Here is a 17,139-nt window from a genome sequence, read left to right as displayed (position 1 = left end):
CCCCGGGCCGCTTCCAACCCCCGTCCGGGCCCCTTTCCCCACCCCCGGCCCATTCCTTCCCCGTGGCCGGTAGCCAGAGCGGCCGTCACAGCAGTAAGTGCACTCCCAGCTCGGAGATTCAATTTTAAAACACACATCAGGAATTTTAAATCTAATGGCATAAGACCAGCGTTTAGGCATTGTGTGTGTAACAATCTCCAGTGATGAATTCGTTAATGGATTTTTTGGTGGACTGAACGAAATAACCTGCTTGAATTCCAGTTTGTCATTATGGTATTTGCTGTCCAGAGTCGCGTGCTGCCTCCTGTCACGAGAGCCTGTGATGGCCGTAAAACTGGCAGAGGGGAACGCGGTCAAAGGACAGAACTTCACCCCTTGAATCTGTTTCAAAAGTATCCAGAGATCACTAAAACATTTGCTCTCTCTGAAAACACCCTCCAAGGCTGTTCTCATCAGCCCTCAGTTGGGATAGGCGTTGCATACACTGTCGCTTTGCCATCATACAGAAGATGTTCACAGGATTATCAGTACTGCTGGTATTAAAGATCATGTGGAAGTGAGACTGTCCCTTTAAGTGAGACTTTCTTCTGGTCTAATTTTTCTTCTGGGCCCCTCATGTGATGCTGTTTTCCTCCTTTTGGCGTGTTTTCATTTGAAGCTCAGCATCTGTTACTGAGCACTTTTAGTCTTCGGTTCTGAAAATACTACAGCCTTGTTTAAAATGCCCCTTAGTAACTGGCTGATTTTAATGTGTCTTCAGCGGAAATGCCGTTTTATGGAATGAGGACCTTAGTTATTAGTAGGTTCCCAATTAAAAGTATCAGTCGACAAATAAAAAGTCAGAGGTCAGAGCTCTTGAGTAGGTTGTATGGGACAATTTCCAATTTATTAAATTTTAAGAAGGACAACTGATATGAAATATTAATTATATCACATGGTTTCTTGTAGACAATCCCCATATGGCAGAACAAACCCCATGGCTCAGCACGCAGTGTTGTCAGGAGGATCGGATCAAACCTCCCTTTAAAACCCTGTCCCAGAGCAACCTTTGAGGTAAGTGGACTCGTAAGGGGTTTGGTGATGGCGCATAGGAAGCTGCTGCTCTAGAGCACGGCAAGGCACTGTCACAAGCTGCTTCAACAAGGGCAAGTGTAGGGTACTGCATCTGGGGAGGAATAACCCCATGCATCAGTACAGGTTGGGGGCTGAGCTCCTGGAGAGCAGCTCTGTGGAGAGGGACCTGGGAGTCCTGGTGGACAACAGGATGCCCATGAGCCAGCAATGTGCCCTGGTGGCCAAGAGGGCCAATGGCATCCTGGGGGGCATCAAGAAGAGTGTGGCCAGCAGGTGGAGGGAGGTCATCCTTCCCCTCTGCTCTGCCCTGGTGAGGCCGTGTTGTGTCCAGTGCTGGGCTCCCCAGTTCAAGAAGGACAGGGAACTGCTGGAGAGGGTGCAGCAAAGGGCTACAAAGGTAGAACATCTATCTTATGAGGAAAGACAGAGACTTGTGTCTTTTTAGTCTAGAGAAAAGAAGACTGAGGGGAGATCTTATTAATGCTCATCAATCCCCAAAGGGAGGGTGCCAGGGGGATGGGAACAGTCTTTGTTCAGCGGTGCCCAGTGACAGGACAAGAGGGAACGGGCACAGAGGTGACCATCGGCAGGTCCATCTCCACCTGAGGAGGGCCTTCTCTGCTGTGAGGGCGGCAGAGCAGTGGCAGAGGCTGCCCAGAGAGGTGGGGGAGTCTCCCCCTCTGGAGCCATCCCAAACCCGCCCGGACGCCGTCCTGTGCCACTGCTGGAGGTGCCCCTGCTCTGGCAGGGGGGGGCACTGGGGGGGGTCCAGAGGGACCTTCCAACCCTGACCATTCTGTAATTCTGTGATTCTGTCCACCCTGCAGAGTTGTATTCACAAAACTCATGTAGCAGTATAGAAAGGTGGGTTTTTTAATTCTTTGCTTTTGAAATTCTGTTCTTGTAAATTGATCATTGTCGAGCAAAATCCCTCCTCAAGTAGTGTCTGTGGACTGGGTTAGCAAGCTAGAGGAGACAGAAACAAGGAGTTGCAGAACCAGTGCTTCACTGTATGACCTCCAGCAAGCCACATGCCCTCTGGGTCTGTTTCCTAAACAGTAAACCAGGGTTTGTGGAAACGCTTACGTCACTATTTAAGCTCAAGGGCAGCACTGGGACTTGCAGTGGCAAAGTGTTGCACGTGGCCTTGGCAGTGGGCTAAGCTGTATCAAGTGTCCCTTTGCTGCCTTGCTGCTCAGCCTCACAGAGCGCAGCAATGCACCTAAAAACACGTGCAGAAGCCAACAGATGGAAGCGCTGTGTTTCTATAAGCCAAATGGTGGTGTCACACATCTGACAGATGCAGCTTGCTGACCTGGTGTGGAGGGTAAAGGCTCTGACAGCCTGTGCAGTGCATCTGGGGTGGCTTCAGCAGATGGGATCACTGTCTTCTTAATGCAACTTTCTTCTTCTTAGGTTCTACCAAATGTTTCAGATCTCTATTTAAATGACGTCCCTCCAGTCCCCACCTTGGCAGACATTGTGTGGATAGCAGCAGATGATGAAGAAACATATGCCAGAGTCAGGTTGGTTTCCTCTTTGTGTCTGCTGCTCCTTATTTTTATACACTGGTTTATTTTGCACAGCATAGGCCAGACATTGATCAAATGCTCACAACTTCCAGTCCCCAAGGTCTGATCTGGTGCCAGTTGAAAGACATTTTCCCCAAGAGCCAGGAGAAAAAAAAAAAAAATAGACAAAGGACCCTGGGAGGAATTCTGTAGGAAGTGCTAAGAGCCTGTGCCATACCATATTTTACTCACTGAAAGATCTGTGCAGAGAGACCTCCCGATCTGTGGTATTTTCTGGTTAGAAAGTTGAAGAGTTGAGTTCTCCTGGGATTGAAATGCTCTGTCCCCAGGAGTTTGGTTCTGGTCCGTTTAACTTTTGTCCTTAAAGCAGGGCAATAGTAATAGGTATCTTGTGAAAGATAAATTGGACTTTGAAATCAGAGGCAAAAGTTAATGGGTAAGTGACATTTCCTACGTGTACCCAGAGCATATGGAGACACAGTTACTGGGAGAGAAATGACTTGAAACCATGCGAGCATGCCCAAGCTTTTGTCCCTGCGTCCTCTCACCGCATCTTGTGCCGTTGGGTCATGATTTCTGTGACAGACTTTCTGTTCCTTGTAACGCAGAGAGAGCACATACAGTGGCACAGCATATCTATATGGTGATACACAGATTTAGTGGTGCAGAGGCTTAATTTGTTGGGTTGAAGGTGTCTGCTGTCCTGAGGTGGAGGCAGAGTGTTGCTGAGCATTGTTGTCACAGAGGGGTCTGGACCTTGTAAATGAGCAACAGGTTTTTGTCCTGTAGAAGTGACACTCGCCCGCTGAAGCACAAGTGGAAGCCGAGTCCCTTCACTGTTATACAGCGAAACGCTTCAGTTCCCAACCTGAGGAAGCAGGAGGAGAAGCTGCTCGCCTTGAAGAAACCTGGTTTACCAGCACTGAGCCGAACAACAGAGCTCCAGGATGAGCTGAGTCACCTTCGGAGTCAGATAGCTAAAATAGTCGCTGCAGAGTCAGGTAGGAATACTATGAGCTTTTTGTTGTTGAATGAGAAGGGCTGGGGTAGCGAACCGTGTTATTTCTTGTGTACAAACCAGACTTGGGTGTTGTTTTTCCAGCTGAGCTGTGGCTCCCGTTGGTGGGATGCCATCTTTGGTGTCAGCTCAGTGCTCGTTCTGTGCTTAGATGTTTACATCTGTTTCATTGGAGGATTCCAGCTTGTTTTTAAGAAATACCACGTGCTGCTTTGTGACTGCATTTGATCTAGAGGCCGGCTCATCTCAAACACCTTGTTTCGTGAAAACATTGGTGTATTCTTGCCGTTCCTGCTCCATATGGGCCCTGAGCACGAGGGTTATGTCTTGATTTGGGTAGGAGTGAGATGTAGGTGTTTGTTTCTGTTGTGAAAATGACAGTGCCATTTCTGTAGCGAATGAGGTATTTGGGGAAAAGCCTAGCTGAACTGCTTTCTTTATGTCCTTTAGTAAATTTGTAAGCTATGTTTTAGCTGCCAAACTGAACCATGAGGAGAGACTTATTCTCTTCCTTTCCTGGCTTTTCCTGTATACTCAGCTCTGAAAATATTGAGATATTTGGTAGGATCCAAATTCAGTGGTTCTACAAGTCTTGCTAAAACCACTTGCTGGTTTAGAGTGTGGCAACTAGTAAGGTAGAAATACCTTGATATCTATTTACGGAGTATTCAGAAGGCAGAGTTGTTGATCTCCTAACTCAAAAACATTGAACAGTTTTGCAAACTAAAGGAATTTAGTCCTTCTTGAAGACAGTTTTTCTTAAAAGCTGCATTTCTTTTATGCAGAATACTTTTGCCAATAATCAAGGCAACAGCTGTGTTATGGCTGCTTTCCAGAGGAAAAGAAGGACCTATAATTCTTCCCATTACTTTAAAAAAAAAACCACCACCACCAAACAAGATTGTGCCACACTTGAGATGATATCAGGCGGGTTAATTCCTGTTTATGATGGGTAATAGTGGCTGATGAAACCGTCCTTATCCTATATCTGAAAGCAAATATTTTTTTTTTTCATTCTCAGATTGCTCCTTTGCGCTGTACTGTGTAGTGTGTGCACGAGATCAAATCTTTGTGATCTACAAAAGATGATGTGGTTGTCTGATTATTGTAGCCCCAAGGGACTTGCAGCTTTAATGGCTGATTATATTCGATTCAGCTATCCAGGAGCCATAAATGCATTTGAACATGAAGCAGAGTTGTGGTGTTTGATTTAGTTGAAATGCTGGTTTCTACATGGGAGACTTGGGGTTCTTTTTCAGTTCTGTGACGGTCAATGGACTCGTAAGAATCTATTTGATATAAATAGTGTAAATATATATACCACCACGTGAGAATATATATATTTTTTTGGCATGTGAAGTTGTGTTTAGACAAGATATTTGTTCACTTCCGTGGTAAATGGCTGTTGTGAGATAATGCATGTGCTGGTGTTTCGTGTCGTCTTTGGTGCTGTCACAGTACACGGGATCCCGTGTGCCACTCTGGCAGCAGCATGGTGAAGTGAAGCCTCTCTGGGGGTGAGGGAGCCGCATTGCCCTCAACTCTGCAGGGAATAGGCATAAAACAAGGCATCAGAGAAGCTGCGTGTATCCTCTTTCTTCTTTATGCAAGATGAGAGGAACAACCAAATTGGAATGAAGAACAAGGGAAATTCTGTGATTTTTTTTTTTTTTTTTCCTTCTAAGTGCTGTCTCAGCTCTACAGTTGCTTAAGCTGTGTGCTCGAAAAGTCTGCTTTAATTCAAGGAGGGTAATAATGAGGAAAATTAGAGATCCAGATGGGAGAAAAATGATTTAATCATTTAATACCTTTTTCTCTCCCTCTCTACTCAGCAGTGTGCCTGGTTGTTATCAGCTGGCATTTGAGAACAGTTTGTATTGACTTCACGTCCTCTAAGTCAATAACGGGGAGCAGTGATTTAGGGCTGAGCTGTGGCTCGGTAATCTGATGAAGGAGATAACTATTTAGCAAGCTTAGTTTGGAAAGATTGATGTCAAAAAAGAAATATTGTACAATCTGCTTTATTATATACTGTTAGAGAAATCCCTTAATTGGAAATTGATAACTATCTACAAGTTTACTCTTGAGGCCAAGGGCATTAGTGCTTTCAGGTACAGTTTGTTTTCAATATAGGGAGGTGCTCTCAAGGAGATGTGCACTGAGCATTTTTCTGGGTTTGTAGTTGCTTTCCCTTAAGGTTTTACACTGGAAATACCTAACTCGTTTTCACTTAATAACACTCGGAATTTATATAGCTGTTCTTCCCCTCGCTGCATTTTAAAGCATGAACAAATAAATCCCATGTGCCCTGTGGGATAGGTGGATGCTATTCTCATTGTACAGATGGTGATGGAAAGCCAAATGGGTCAGAAGGACTGCAGTCACACAGCGAATTGCTGGGACCATCTAGTGTAAAATGCTGGAGCTCCTGAACCAGCTCTGCATTCTCACCGGGGTAGTGGTTACAGGGGAAGGAGTCCAAAAGGAAAAGAAAGGCAAACAGTTCTCAAGGCGATGAAGAAAGAGAGGAGAAGAGTTAAGACAATTAAGACTGACATTCTGACACAGGCTCCCTCTGTGACCCTGAGCAGCAACTAAATCTCTGTTCTTCCATTTCTTATCTGTAAAAACGGAAAAAGTAAACATTGCCTGACTGCTGCAGGGACGGGGTGCAGTGTGTGAGCTGGAGGGGTGATACAGTGACGGGCACGATAGGAATAGAGATACGTTAGGGGATTGGTGGGATAAAAGATACTGGAGAAGGTCTTGTGTTGCAACATGGTGTCATAGGAAGCAGAGTGGACATGGAGGGTAACAATATGATAAATTTGTTTTCTTAGAGCATGGGGGAGGCTGGCTGACGATGCCTCTTGATTTATATTCTGTTTGTTTGGGGGAAAAAAATATCTACATGGTTTGGCATTAGCTTATCTATCCACCTATATTGTTTTCTTTTTCAGCTTCTGCTTCATTAACACCAGATTTACTATCTCCAGGAAGTTCAAATGCATCTTCTCCTTTACCTTGTTTTGGACCCTCTTTCCAATCTACAACTTCCTTTGTCATTAGCGATATCACAGAGGAGGAGGCAGAACTCGAAAGCCCCGACCTCCCGTCGGTCTCCATGCTTTGTTCTACAACCTCCGAGTGTTGTAAACCAGAACCAAAGGATCCTGACGAGGAAGATTCCGTGTCTCTTTCAAAGGCCAGCAGTTTTGCAGACATGATGGGCATTCTTAAAGACATTCATAGGATGAAGCAGAGCAAAGACTTGTAAGTACTTCCTCAATTCTCCTGATTTTATATCTTTTTGGTGCTGGTGGTCAAATCATTGTGGACACTGGACACTGGATTCACTGCTTGTTGATGCTGCTCTATATTCATGATTCACAGGGGGGAAATACCTGTTTGTAGCAGAACTTGCTAACCGTTAATGTTTCTGGGTTGGTTTTTTTTAATGATGGCTTACCTGCCTGGATAGAAAGCAATGGAGGGGCACTTAAACCAATTAGCACCATGTTTGGCTGCTTCAGCTTGTTCACCTGAAAAAAAACCTTAACTTTTCCCAGATGAAAACCAGAATCGTGTGTATTGGCAACTGTCCGTGGGGGCCGCACTGCTCGCTCTGCTTGCAACGGTTCCAGGTGCTCAGACCATCCTGCAGCCCCAAGCAGTTGGGAAGCTCGGCACCTTTTCCGTGTGGCACATGCAGGAATTAACACACGGAACTTTTCAGCTTCTCAGCTTTTGCCTCTGGCCCAGCACTGAGCGTGGGCAGCGTGAGTTTTCACTTGTCTCTTGATGAGTTTACACATTGATCATGAGAGCGCCTCAGGCTGCTGACGTGCCAGCTGCTGCATGGCTGAGACAGGATTCTGCCCCGCTGATAAAGTAGTTTCTTTCCTGTGAGCCTTCATCTCACCTGTGAAATCACAGTGATAAAGTTCAGTTTCCACGTTTTTCAGCCTGAAGACCTATCCAGCCGTTATGTTGTGCAAGTAAGATTCTGGGCCAAAAATAACATGTTGCATGTTCACCATTTCTTTGCCTAATTCAGTTTAAAAGAAATTAAATTCTCAGCACTGAAAGAATTATATAGTCAAATGAGAGAAATACATTCAGCTTGCATGCAAAACGTCAGTATGGTATTACACATCCATAATTCACACTGTACCCTTTTGCTCTGGTTTTCCTAAGTGTTAAATATTACTGAAAGCTTAAACGCTCACTTGCTTTATATAAATGCCTATAACCTTTCTGGAGGGTGAGTAGAATTCATGGACCACAGGTGAATTGCTCCTCTTCTTTCTTTCTGTCTGTTGCAAAGCAGTGCTTTGGGCATCCAAAAATAATTCTGCATTATTAGTCAAAGGGAGAGAGAATTCTCAAGAAAAAATACCTGCAGTTGTGTGCGACTCGAGAGGTTTGCGTTGGGTTTCAGGTAACTTACCTGTGCCATACTCATGGTCATTCAGGGGCTCTGTTGAATCCGGAAAAACTTGCAGATGCTTCATGTTGTGACATGTAATGTTTTAACTTTATCAGAAACACGTGTACCTGTAGGACTAAGCATTCACGTGTAACAACATAATTATCAGTCTTCCAATTAGTGCAGACTGGTATGTCAGCCTTCTATGGAAGCAGACTCTTCAGGGTAAGAAAACTGCCACCATCTGTGCCAGATGAAGACAGGGAAACATGCATTATTCGGGGGGAAAAAAATCCACTTGTACAAATACAGATTACGGTAGGGAGATCCGAGGCACTTCTTATCCACGCCTGGCTATGCCAGCAGGGCTCCTGCCAGCCCTGGCGGAATCGCGAGGAGCCGGGCGCTGACTGGGGGGAGGCCCTTTACGAAGCCTTTGAGGAGGGCTGAAGCAAGTCCATGAGGCAGAAACGAAAACGTGACTTGTATGTCAGAGTGTTTGTTAGCCACAGCCCGGTTTGCATGCTGGGCAGTTAGCGGGTGTTGTGCTGAAGCTGGGATAATGCGCTGTCTGTGTTACCCTTCTGCATGTGGCAGTTGTGGGGTGTGTGAGTGTGTCCTCAGCAGCCACGTAGCTGATCCTGCGTGAAAAACAGCGTGTAGGTGACAGGGAACGTTGCAGTGTAATGGGTCACCATTTGACTTCAATTTCCTCAACAGAATGTATGAGAACAGCTAATAGTGGGTGACGGCGTTTGATCTTGCCGTTACCGTGGGAGAGAAGCTGTGTGCATGAGGGGGAGGGAGAGATGACTTGTGCACAAGGGCAGGATTTACCAACAGCACTGATTTTAACGTTACGGGGGACGGGGGAGAGCAAGGATTTTGTACTGTGGAACACTTTGGGGGGGGGGGGGGGATGGCTGCCAAACGCCTCCTCACTGGGGTACAGTGGGCAAAGGAACTGAATCACTGGGACCCCTTTCTCCTCTTGCGATGGCGTGACTGATGAGCTGGGTCACCCTCGCTGCTGCTGCTGCTGCTTGCGTCAAGGCCAGGAATGCTTTAATAGAAAAGCTCGAGACCGTTTCTTGCTGGGGCTGAACTGTTTTCCTCTCATCTCTGTCTCAGCCTCTAACTTGCCTCCTACGTGCAACAGTGACGTTTTAGGATATGGTTATTACAGCTTAATTAAAGCCGTGTGAAGAGTCATAGGTAGTTGAAAAATTCCATTAAATAAATCACTGCTGTTCATTACTTGATGAGCTTTAATTCCTAGACACAATCCTCCAGTGTCCGTGAGTTTTATGAGCAGCCCCACACTTCTACCGCTGCGCTCACTGTGCGGATGTGCTGTTAGGTTATGCCAAGCGGATTTGCTGGTGTAGATACGCAGCGCTGGTAACACTTAAAAGGATCATGTACTCTTTAAGTGGATGAAGGTACCAAATGACGCTTAACGAGATAACTACATAGATGCTTCTCTGATGCTCCTACTTAGGACTCGGTGCTTAAACACAACCTTGGAAGCTTCAGGAATGAGTGAGAAACGCTTGCAGAAATGTGCGTGTTTCGACAGATGTGAACTAGAGCCTGTGGCAGTGTCTGTGGTGCCGCCTGCGCGGGCAGTGGCTGAGTGGTGTGCCTGCTGAGCCACGCGCTCGGCCGGGGGGGAGACGAGTAGCGTGAGGAGCTGCTCGGACTGTGAGTACACTTTTATTTGTAAGTACTACTGGTACGGGGCTGAACAACTTAATCTTTCCACGGTTATTTCCTCAACCCTCGAGCGGCTGTGAAGGGCTGAGACACTGAAGGTGAACGCTGGTGCTCTGTGGTCTGCTGCTGGTTGTGCCTCGCTGTAGGACTTTGTACGCTTCGGTAGGAGAGGTTCCTTTTCTCACCCCGGCGTGGGTTATCTGTCTCTTCACTCATCCTGGGAGAGCTTTGCCTTGTGATCGGCACAGCTCGAGGCTGTGTCAGTGCTGTCTCTCCTCACTGCTGTCAGTGTCGCCTCCTCCTCTGGCTGCCTCGGTTTGCCCCCTTCCTCTTCAGAGGCAGCTGATGGACACGTGGGTAACTCTGAATTCTCAGGTTCACCCGTGTGGAAGGAACAGTCTGGGGAGGGCTCCAGATCCTCTACTGCAGCTTCCTCTGCACCCTTTTCTGAAGGAACAGTTCTGTCCGGCTGAAATCAAAGGCATGATTCTGGCTACAAAATCATCTTTTAAATAGTGATGCATTTATGCAACTGTAAATTAAGAACATGTATTAGACAAATCTGACGTAGCACTAAGGGTTACCCATGAGCAGCTCAATGGCATCTTACACAGCTTACTTAAAGCCTTCACTGTTAATTTGAGAACACGCCCCTCGTGAACATGGATAGATATACTTTGGGGGGATTTTTTCTCTTAGGAATTTTTAAAACACCCGTAATGTTTTCTAACCAAGGGAGGACTTCAGCTATAAAAAAAAAGTTAAGCTCTGAAATTATTATTGCAGGTTTCAAACAAAACCTTAGTGAGCAATTCAAAGATCTGAGGGGAAAAAATGGGTTTTAGCTTCTTGTAAAATAAGCTACTAACACTTCTGCAGTGAACTGCTCGTCTGAACTTGTTGAAAGAGGCAGGGTGCTCTGGGAATAGAATGCTACAGAAAAAGTCAAGCGCGGTAGCTAAGCAGAGGGAAACGTATACCAGCCCTCCTCTAAAATACCTGCAATTCCCTGTATTTACATATAAAAGTATATATCCGTTGTATAGCAAAATTAATTAAAAATTAGTTCTAGGACTTCAACTCAAACGCCACACCACTTGTAGATTTATACCGAGGGGATGTAGGCTGTAAATAGCTCGTGATGTTTTATTTTACTTACCTGTTATTGACACAGTTGAATAAAAATTATGAAGAGCTTTGGTGCTGAGATTTTCAGGATGCCCCTTGATCCACAAACTGAGCTCCAGGTTTTCTAAAGCCAACACGAAAGGTCTGAATTTTTAGCTACTTTTTGTTGTTTTGTGGTGTTCTTGCACTTCCTCCACTCGTGACAAAAGCCGATGATAAAGGCTGCAGAAAAACACTTTAAGGACTCTAAGCAGAGCTGTAAGCTGTCAGCTCTGGCACATCTCTTTACTCGTTTGCTGTGCTTTTGTCTTCCATGTAGAAACCGAAGTTCAGTGAAGGAGGAAGACCCCGCTGTTCTTATCGCAGAAGTTCTGAGAAGAAAATTTGCCCTAAAGGATGAAGATCTGTCCATGAAGGAGAAATGATGTTACTGTCATTAAACTCTGTAAGCAAAAGTGTTATGCTCCCAAAATTTTCTCCACAGTAGCTGCCTTCCTAAGGATTGAGCCTTTTGCCTCTTTTAATTAGAAATGGTTTCTGCACCGGACACTTACTTAGGAAAGACCCTATGGATTTGGTGTGTTTTCCATGTATTGTTATATTTAAGAAAAAACTTTTTAAGAAGATGGAAATTCTTTTCCACCTGTATTTTGATGTTGATTATTGATAAGGATCTTCTGAAGAGTGCAATGAGTGTTGCTGGATGACGTTCTTTCTACCTACAATTTTCCTTAAGTTCAAATTAAGCATTAACTTACAAGGGCCTTGTTACAATATAACTAGTTACCATTTCCAGTGTAAACGGGTGTCAAACATCCCGTTCTTTCTCTGTTCTGAGTATGGTACAGAGTTACTGAGAATAAGCTAATGAACGCTTGCACGTTTTCAGTGTTCGGGAGGTTGTTGAACCACAGTGGTAAAAGGCGTCTTCCCACTAACTCTGCCTGACCCGACGGCAGTCGATGATCAAACCACTCGCTCACCCCTGCGGGATGTTGCCTGGTTTTAGGATACCCTTCATCTTTCTCAACTCACAAATTATCCCCACGGTTGCATGACAGAATGGCCTTAATTTCTTGCCAGCAATGTAATGTTTCATTAATAGTCCTTGTATTCAGATAATGTATTTTATTTAGCATTCAAAAGGTCTATTTATTGAACCACCAATGCTAAGAACCGAGCACCCACCACAGGAGCTGTGATCTGAGAAAAGGGAAGAAGGAACTTGGCATTGTCTGTGGCTACAGTTCTCACTGAGGAGGAGGTTTCCTTCAGCTACACATTCTCTGCAATGTTCCTCATGGCTGTATTTAAAGTATGATTTTTTTCCTTTATATAAAATGGAGCCTTAATAAGACAGTGGTTGTCCTTGATATTATTCATGTGCACATTATTTGCACACATAGCAGCAGCAGTGCCTATAGTGCAGAGAGGTTGGGGTGCGCGTGGAATTTCGGCTGCTGCAGCGGACGTGTTGGCTGGTGATGCTGCAGATGAATGTACTTGGATACCAAAGATTCTCCTAATCCACTGTGGCCTCGGCCCTTGAAAAATTAAACCATCATCCCCACCTTAAAAGTGAGAGAAGAGGCACTTGTATTGTCTCTGGCCACTCAGTAGGTGGGAGCAGAAATAGCCTTTACAACTTAATCAGCTTTACAGGGAGTTGCTACAGTTTTTCCCCCCTCAGATGCACACGAAGAGACCCTGGAGGATACAATCGTTCTCCCTCTGTCCCAATAATAAGGCTCCACTGTGTAACCCTTTGGCAGGAATACACCTGCCTACGGACAAGGCGGAGCTGTAATGAAGAGTCCCTGTTCCTGGGAACGTGCTCCATGTGCAGGCTGGATGTAGGTGTGTATCAGAGCAGTTAACTTCTGGGCTATGATGTAAATCCAGTTTGGTCTGTTGTACTGAGAGTAAAGATAGCTTAAATGGCAACACCTGCAGTGTTAAAGACATACTCAGCACTTTATAAAAAAAAAAAAATAAAAAAACTGGGTGGTTGCTGCTGACAAAGGAGGCTGTTGTTCTGGAGTGTGATCGTGGTCACAGATGGCTTCTGCTGTGTGTGACCCCTGGGGTTTCTGAGCAGCTGGTCCCTGCACTTCAGGGACAGATACAATCTAAAGCACACCCATCCAAAATGCTGCGTGTCCAAAGCAGGGGGTTATGTTGAACAGGCCCTACAAGCAGCGTACAGGAAGCACTGCCGCAGCTGCCATACGCAGAAAACCCAGTACTGACTGGTGGTCAGTGCAGCCCACAGCGCTCACTGCTCCGCTCTTCACCTCAGCAGGGCACAGAGGGACTCAGCCTGAGGGCACAGCCCACTCCAGCCACGTGTGTCCCCGCCTGTGAAAGAGCTGTGAGTCCAGTGTCAGGACTGCAGTTCAGACTCACCCAGAACAGACCTGCTGTGACAATCCCTCCTCTTTGTCACAGTCTTCCTTGCTGTAAACCTCTGGTAAGTCTGGCAACAGCAGTTAAGTGCTGTGATTCCACCCGCAGCTAGCAGAGGCGCAGCTTTCACAGCTCCAGACGCACAAGCTGAAAAACATGAACCTCCCCTTGCTGCCATACACGCCAGCTGTCACGAAAAGGGGCTGGTGCGACCACAGTCCTCAGCTAAGCAGAATGCAGCTGAGCCAAGTGCTTCCTCGAGGCCGCTAAGGTGAAGCAGATGGTGTGGTTCCTGAGCTGAGCCTAGAAAACCTTTACATTTGGACTTCAGGATCCCGAGAAATACAGCCATGTGGGCTTTGAGGCTGACCAGAACCATGACACACATCAGCCCCAGGCAGTACCAAAGCCAGGCCTTAGCCACACACGAGCTGTAATTGTGATTGAAACAGTCAAACCGTTACAAACATATGCCTTCAAAGCTTTATTTTTATTAAATCAAAATTTCAGAGAACAAAGAGGTCCTGCCTGTTGCATGGGTCCACTGCATGTGCTGGCTAGACCACACGTACAGAAAGAATGGGTACATTTAACTAATTCTGACTGCTTGCTTACAAAAAAAATGCTTTCCTGAGGCTTCACAAGCGGTCATTAGGGGACCTATTCAAGGTCACTTACCAGTGTTTAATCACTCTGTTCCCTTCCGAATCCTGCGTGAACAGTAAATCATAGCACACATCCAGCTGCTCCTCCCCTGGTTTGCTCAGGCTCCTGTTTGCAGCGTGGCTGGACCAGCCCCGGTAGGGAGAGTTTGGCCGCTGCCTGTGAGCACTGCCGTTGTCCTTGCGAGGAGATAGGAGGCTCTGGCCATGGTGAGAGATTACTCTGTTCCCCTCGGAATCCTGGGTGAACAGCTGCCTGCAGGGACTGCTCAGCCCCCTCTTACTGCCCCATCCCTCCTCGGCTGAACCGGCACCAGCGTTCAGGCTGCGCTCCCTCAGAGGCTGTGCTCCAGCTGGTCTTTGTGGAGATGAATAGAAGCCAACAGCCCAGGTACCGTCCCGCGGTACAGTAGGATTTATATTCTCAGTCTCAGTGAAATCAAATAAAGAATTAACACTACTTGATTGGTGTGGTTTCTTACTCTGGTTTGCACCAAGCCTTGGCTGGAAATCAAGTCCGGTCTGTGCCTCCTCTGGGAGCGGCTGGTCCTCTCGTTCGTTTGTCTCGCACTCTGACGTGACCCTGCCACGTGCTGAAACTGTTTCTCCAGCAAATAAATCGGACACATTTCTGTGAGCGATGATCCGGTTGCCCTCTGAATCCTGGGTGAAGCTGAAGAAGCAGCAATCCTCTCCTGCCCCACAGGAGGCTTCACTCTTGCTGTGGGACTCTGCTTGTGACACTGAAGAGTCTGGCACAGTAGTCGGTGAGGCCGGTGCTTTCTGTGCACGACGCTGGGGTGTACCCTGCACCGTCCCCACCTCTGCTCTGAACAGTTCTTTCTGGGCTTCCTCCATCTGTGGCAAAGCCAAAATCTTCACAGGGAAATCAACCAAAGAAATACCTTTTTCTTTACAATCTTTACCTGGGATGAAAGGAGGTGGCCTGGCATTTTCTTTTTCATCTGAAAACAACACGGATTTGGTTAAAGCCAGAGCTGGCACACAGGCTTCTCAGGGTTAGTCGCTATCCACAGCACCATTCCTTGATGCCTGACTCAGAACTGCCCTGTGGAGGGGCCCTGCCACCTCCTCACAACAATCTACATTTGTGCTGCTGAGGCTGCGACTGAATGGCAGCCTAAAACCCTGGAGTAGTTCCAAAAAGTGAACTTCCCTCAAGTGAGATGTAAGAGCTGTGTCTGCAGTTGTGGCAGTCTCCAGCTTCTCTGCCTTCCTCCTCTCAGCTTTCCAGGCAGTTCACCTATGACATTCCCTTTAAAAGCAGCAGCTCAAGAGTTACAAAAAAAAAAAACAAACCACACCCACAAAACTCCACAGTGAAACGTCTACAGCTCGCCTTCATCGCCGGAAGGCGTCAAGTTCCACATTTGCTTCTGAAACCATTTAATATAAAATACAATATAACTTCTCAATATAAGAGAGCTCATCCTCAATTCAGGTTATGCTAACAGAAAAAAAATACAAATAAGAAATACTCCAGCATCTTAAATCCTACAGCCTTCTGACAAACAGCAGCAGCATTCAATGAATCCAAACACACACAGTGAATAAGTGAATGCAATTCACTGAGGGAATGAAACAAAAAAAAAAAAAAAAAAGGAGAAAGCACACAACACATTAAAAAAGAGGAGGAATAACAAATTCAAAGCAAATACTGTCAATGGCCCTGTCACAACACAAAAATTGTCAAATAATTAAATTGTACAATTTATGTAATGGTTCCTCTCATCTCTATATTGCTAAACGAGTTCAGTGGTGATGAACTAGCCCTCACACAACTCACAATATACTAACAGCAACACAATCCTACACTACTGGTTTCTGCATCTGTTTCTTTTCTCTCCATATTTGTTAATTTGAGACCCACAGACAAATCCCAGTTTCTTGTATTCGAGAGCATAAAAGCAGCCTCAAAAGCTCAGAGGCTGTGAGCTGACTTAATTAGCTTAAATATTCCAGTTCCCTTGTGATTCCTTCATCGGTTCAGTTCACATTAAACACTGCATTCTTTAGAAAAGGCTCTATCCAACCCTTCATAAAAAGCTTTCCTCGCACACCTCCTGCTGACTCCCCTTGCAGGGAGCTTGTTTGAACCAAGTAACATTAATTTTCACTTCTGGCTATAATTCCAAGGGCATTTAAATAACAATTTAGGGCTGCTATCGTTTGGAACAAACCTGGCACGTAACACCCTGGACGCTGCACCTTCCCTGGGCAGCGAGAGCTGCCCACAGGACATGGCCGGGTTTGGTGCTCCTGCCCAGACCACACCCTGCCCCAGCCCAAGCAGCGTTCCCAACTGGATTGTCCTTTGTGCCATACCGACCAGCAACCCAGACCTGGACATTTTGCTATCTGGACGGTTTGGATCAGCGCTCGGGCAGAGCCAGGCTTCCCAACGTTCCTCTGAAAACTCCAGTTTTGTAGGGAGTAATGCCTGCTGCGTTAAGAGTCCAGATTGCTCTCCAGTGAAGACTGGCTGTGACTGCTGTTACTTGCACAGTAACGCTCTTAACACTGTAAAAGGTGCCTGCATTTAGATTAACCATCACAATAAGATTATTTCTGGGAATTCAAGCCTTTAACCTCTTCACTAGAAAATGTATTTTTCTGCTTAGTAAAGCTGCCAAGAAATAAAGCGAGATGATTTCCTATTACAGCCTGAAACCACTTTCCTACACGGGCAGAGGCTGTTCCACAGTACCTGTCCGTGCGCTGAAGAAGGCAGAGATGGTGGTTTGCTTGGTGCGTGGCTGAGAGGCGCTTGTCTGCGTGAAAGCGACCGAGGTGTGTTTCCATTCCAGAACTCGACTAGATGCCTTTGGCTTGGCTACGAGAGACTGGGGAGGGAAAGAAACAAGTGGAAAGCGACCATATGCCATTAAAAACAATTCTACCCTTCTTCCAGCATCGTGGCACGGTTCCCACCTTTGTTAAATGCTTCAGCTCTCCCTGTGGCACCATCACAGAACGCTGAGGTGGGAAGAGGCCCGTGGAGGTCACCTTGTCCGCCCCCTGCTCAGGCAGTGTCACCCACAGCAGGATGCTCAGGACCAAGGCGGCGGGTGGCCCGGCCCTGCCACGGCCTCCGAGCTCTGCCAACCCCATCCCGCCCCTCTCGCACCTCCCGAGACCCTTCTCTATCGCACC

At 46.4% G+C, this 17,139-nt stretch overlaps 1 protein-coding gene across 1 annotated transcript in view; it reads left to right on the top strand.

Annotated features, from left to right (window-relative positions):
- MTFR1L (mitochondrial fission regulator 1-like) overlaps window positions 1–11,620 on the top strand; it is a 13,266-nt gene extending 1,646 nt beyond the window's left edge. The window contains exons 2-6 of the mRNA XM_009882233.1: window positions 949–1,053; window positions 2,491–2,600; window positions 3,396–3,607; window positions 6,585–6,897; window positions 11,217–11,620. Coding sequence (XP_009880535.1) covers window positions 949–1,053; window positions 2,491–2,600; window positions 3,396–3,607; window positions 6,585–6,897; window positions 11,217–11,322 — 846 coding nt within the window. The 3' untranslated portion in view covers window positions 11,323–11,620. The remainder of the gene's footprint in view (window positions 1–948; window positions 1,054–2,490; window positions 2,601–3,395; window positions 3,608–6,584; window positions 6,898–11,216) is intronic.
- The last annotated feature ends 5,519 nt before the right edge of the window (window positions 11,621–17,139 follow it).

The sequence above is a fragment of the Charadrius vociferus genome, unplaced genomic scaffold (genome assembly GCF_000708025.1).
Source record: "Charadrius vociferus isolate BGI_N301 unplaced genomic scaffold, ASM70802v2 scaffold613, whole genome shotgun sequence".
NCBI lineage: Eukaryota > Metazoa > Chordata > Aves > Charadriiformes > Charadriidae > Charadrius > Charadrius vociferus.
Note: the sequence above shows the minus strand (reverse complement) of the source record. Positions and strands in the feature narration are given on the sequence as shown.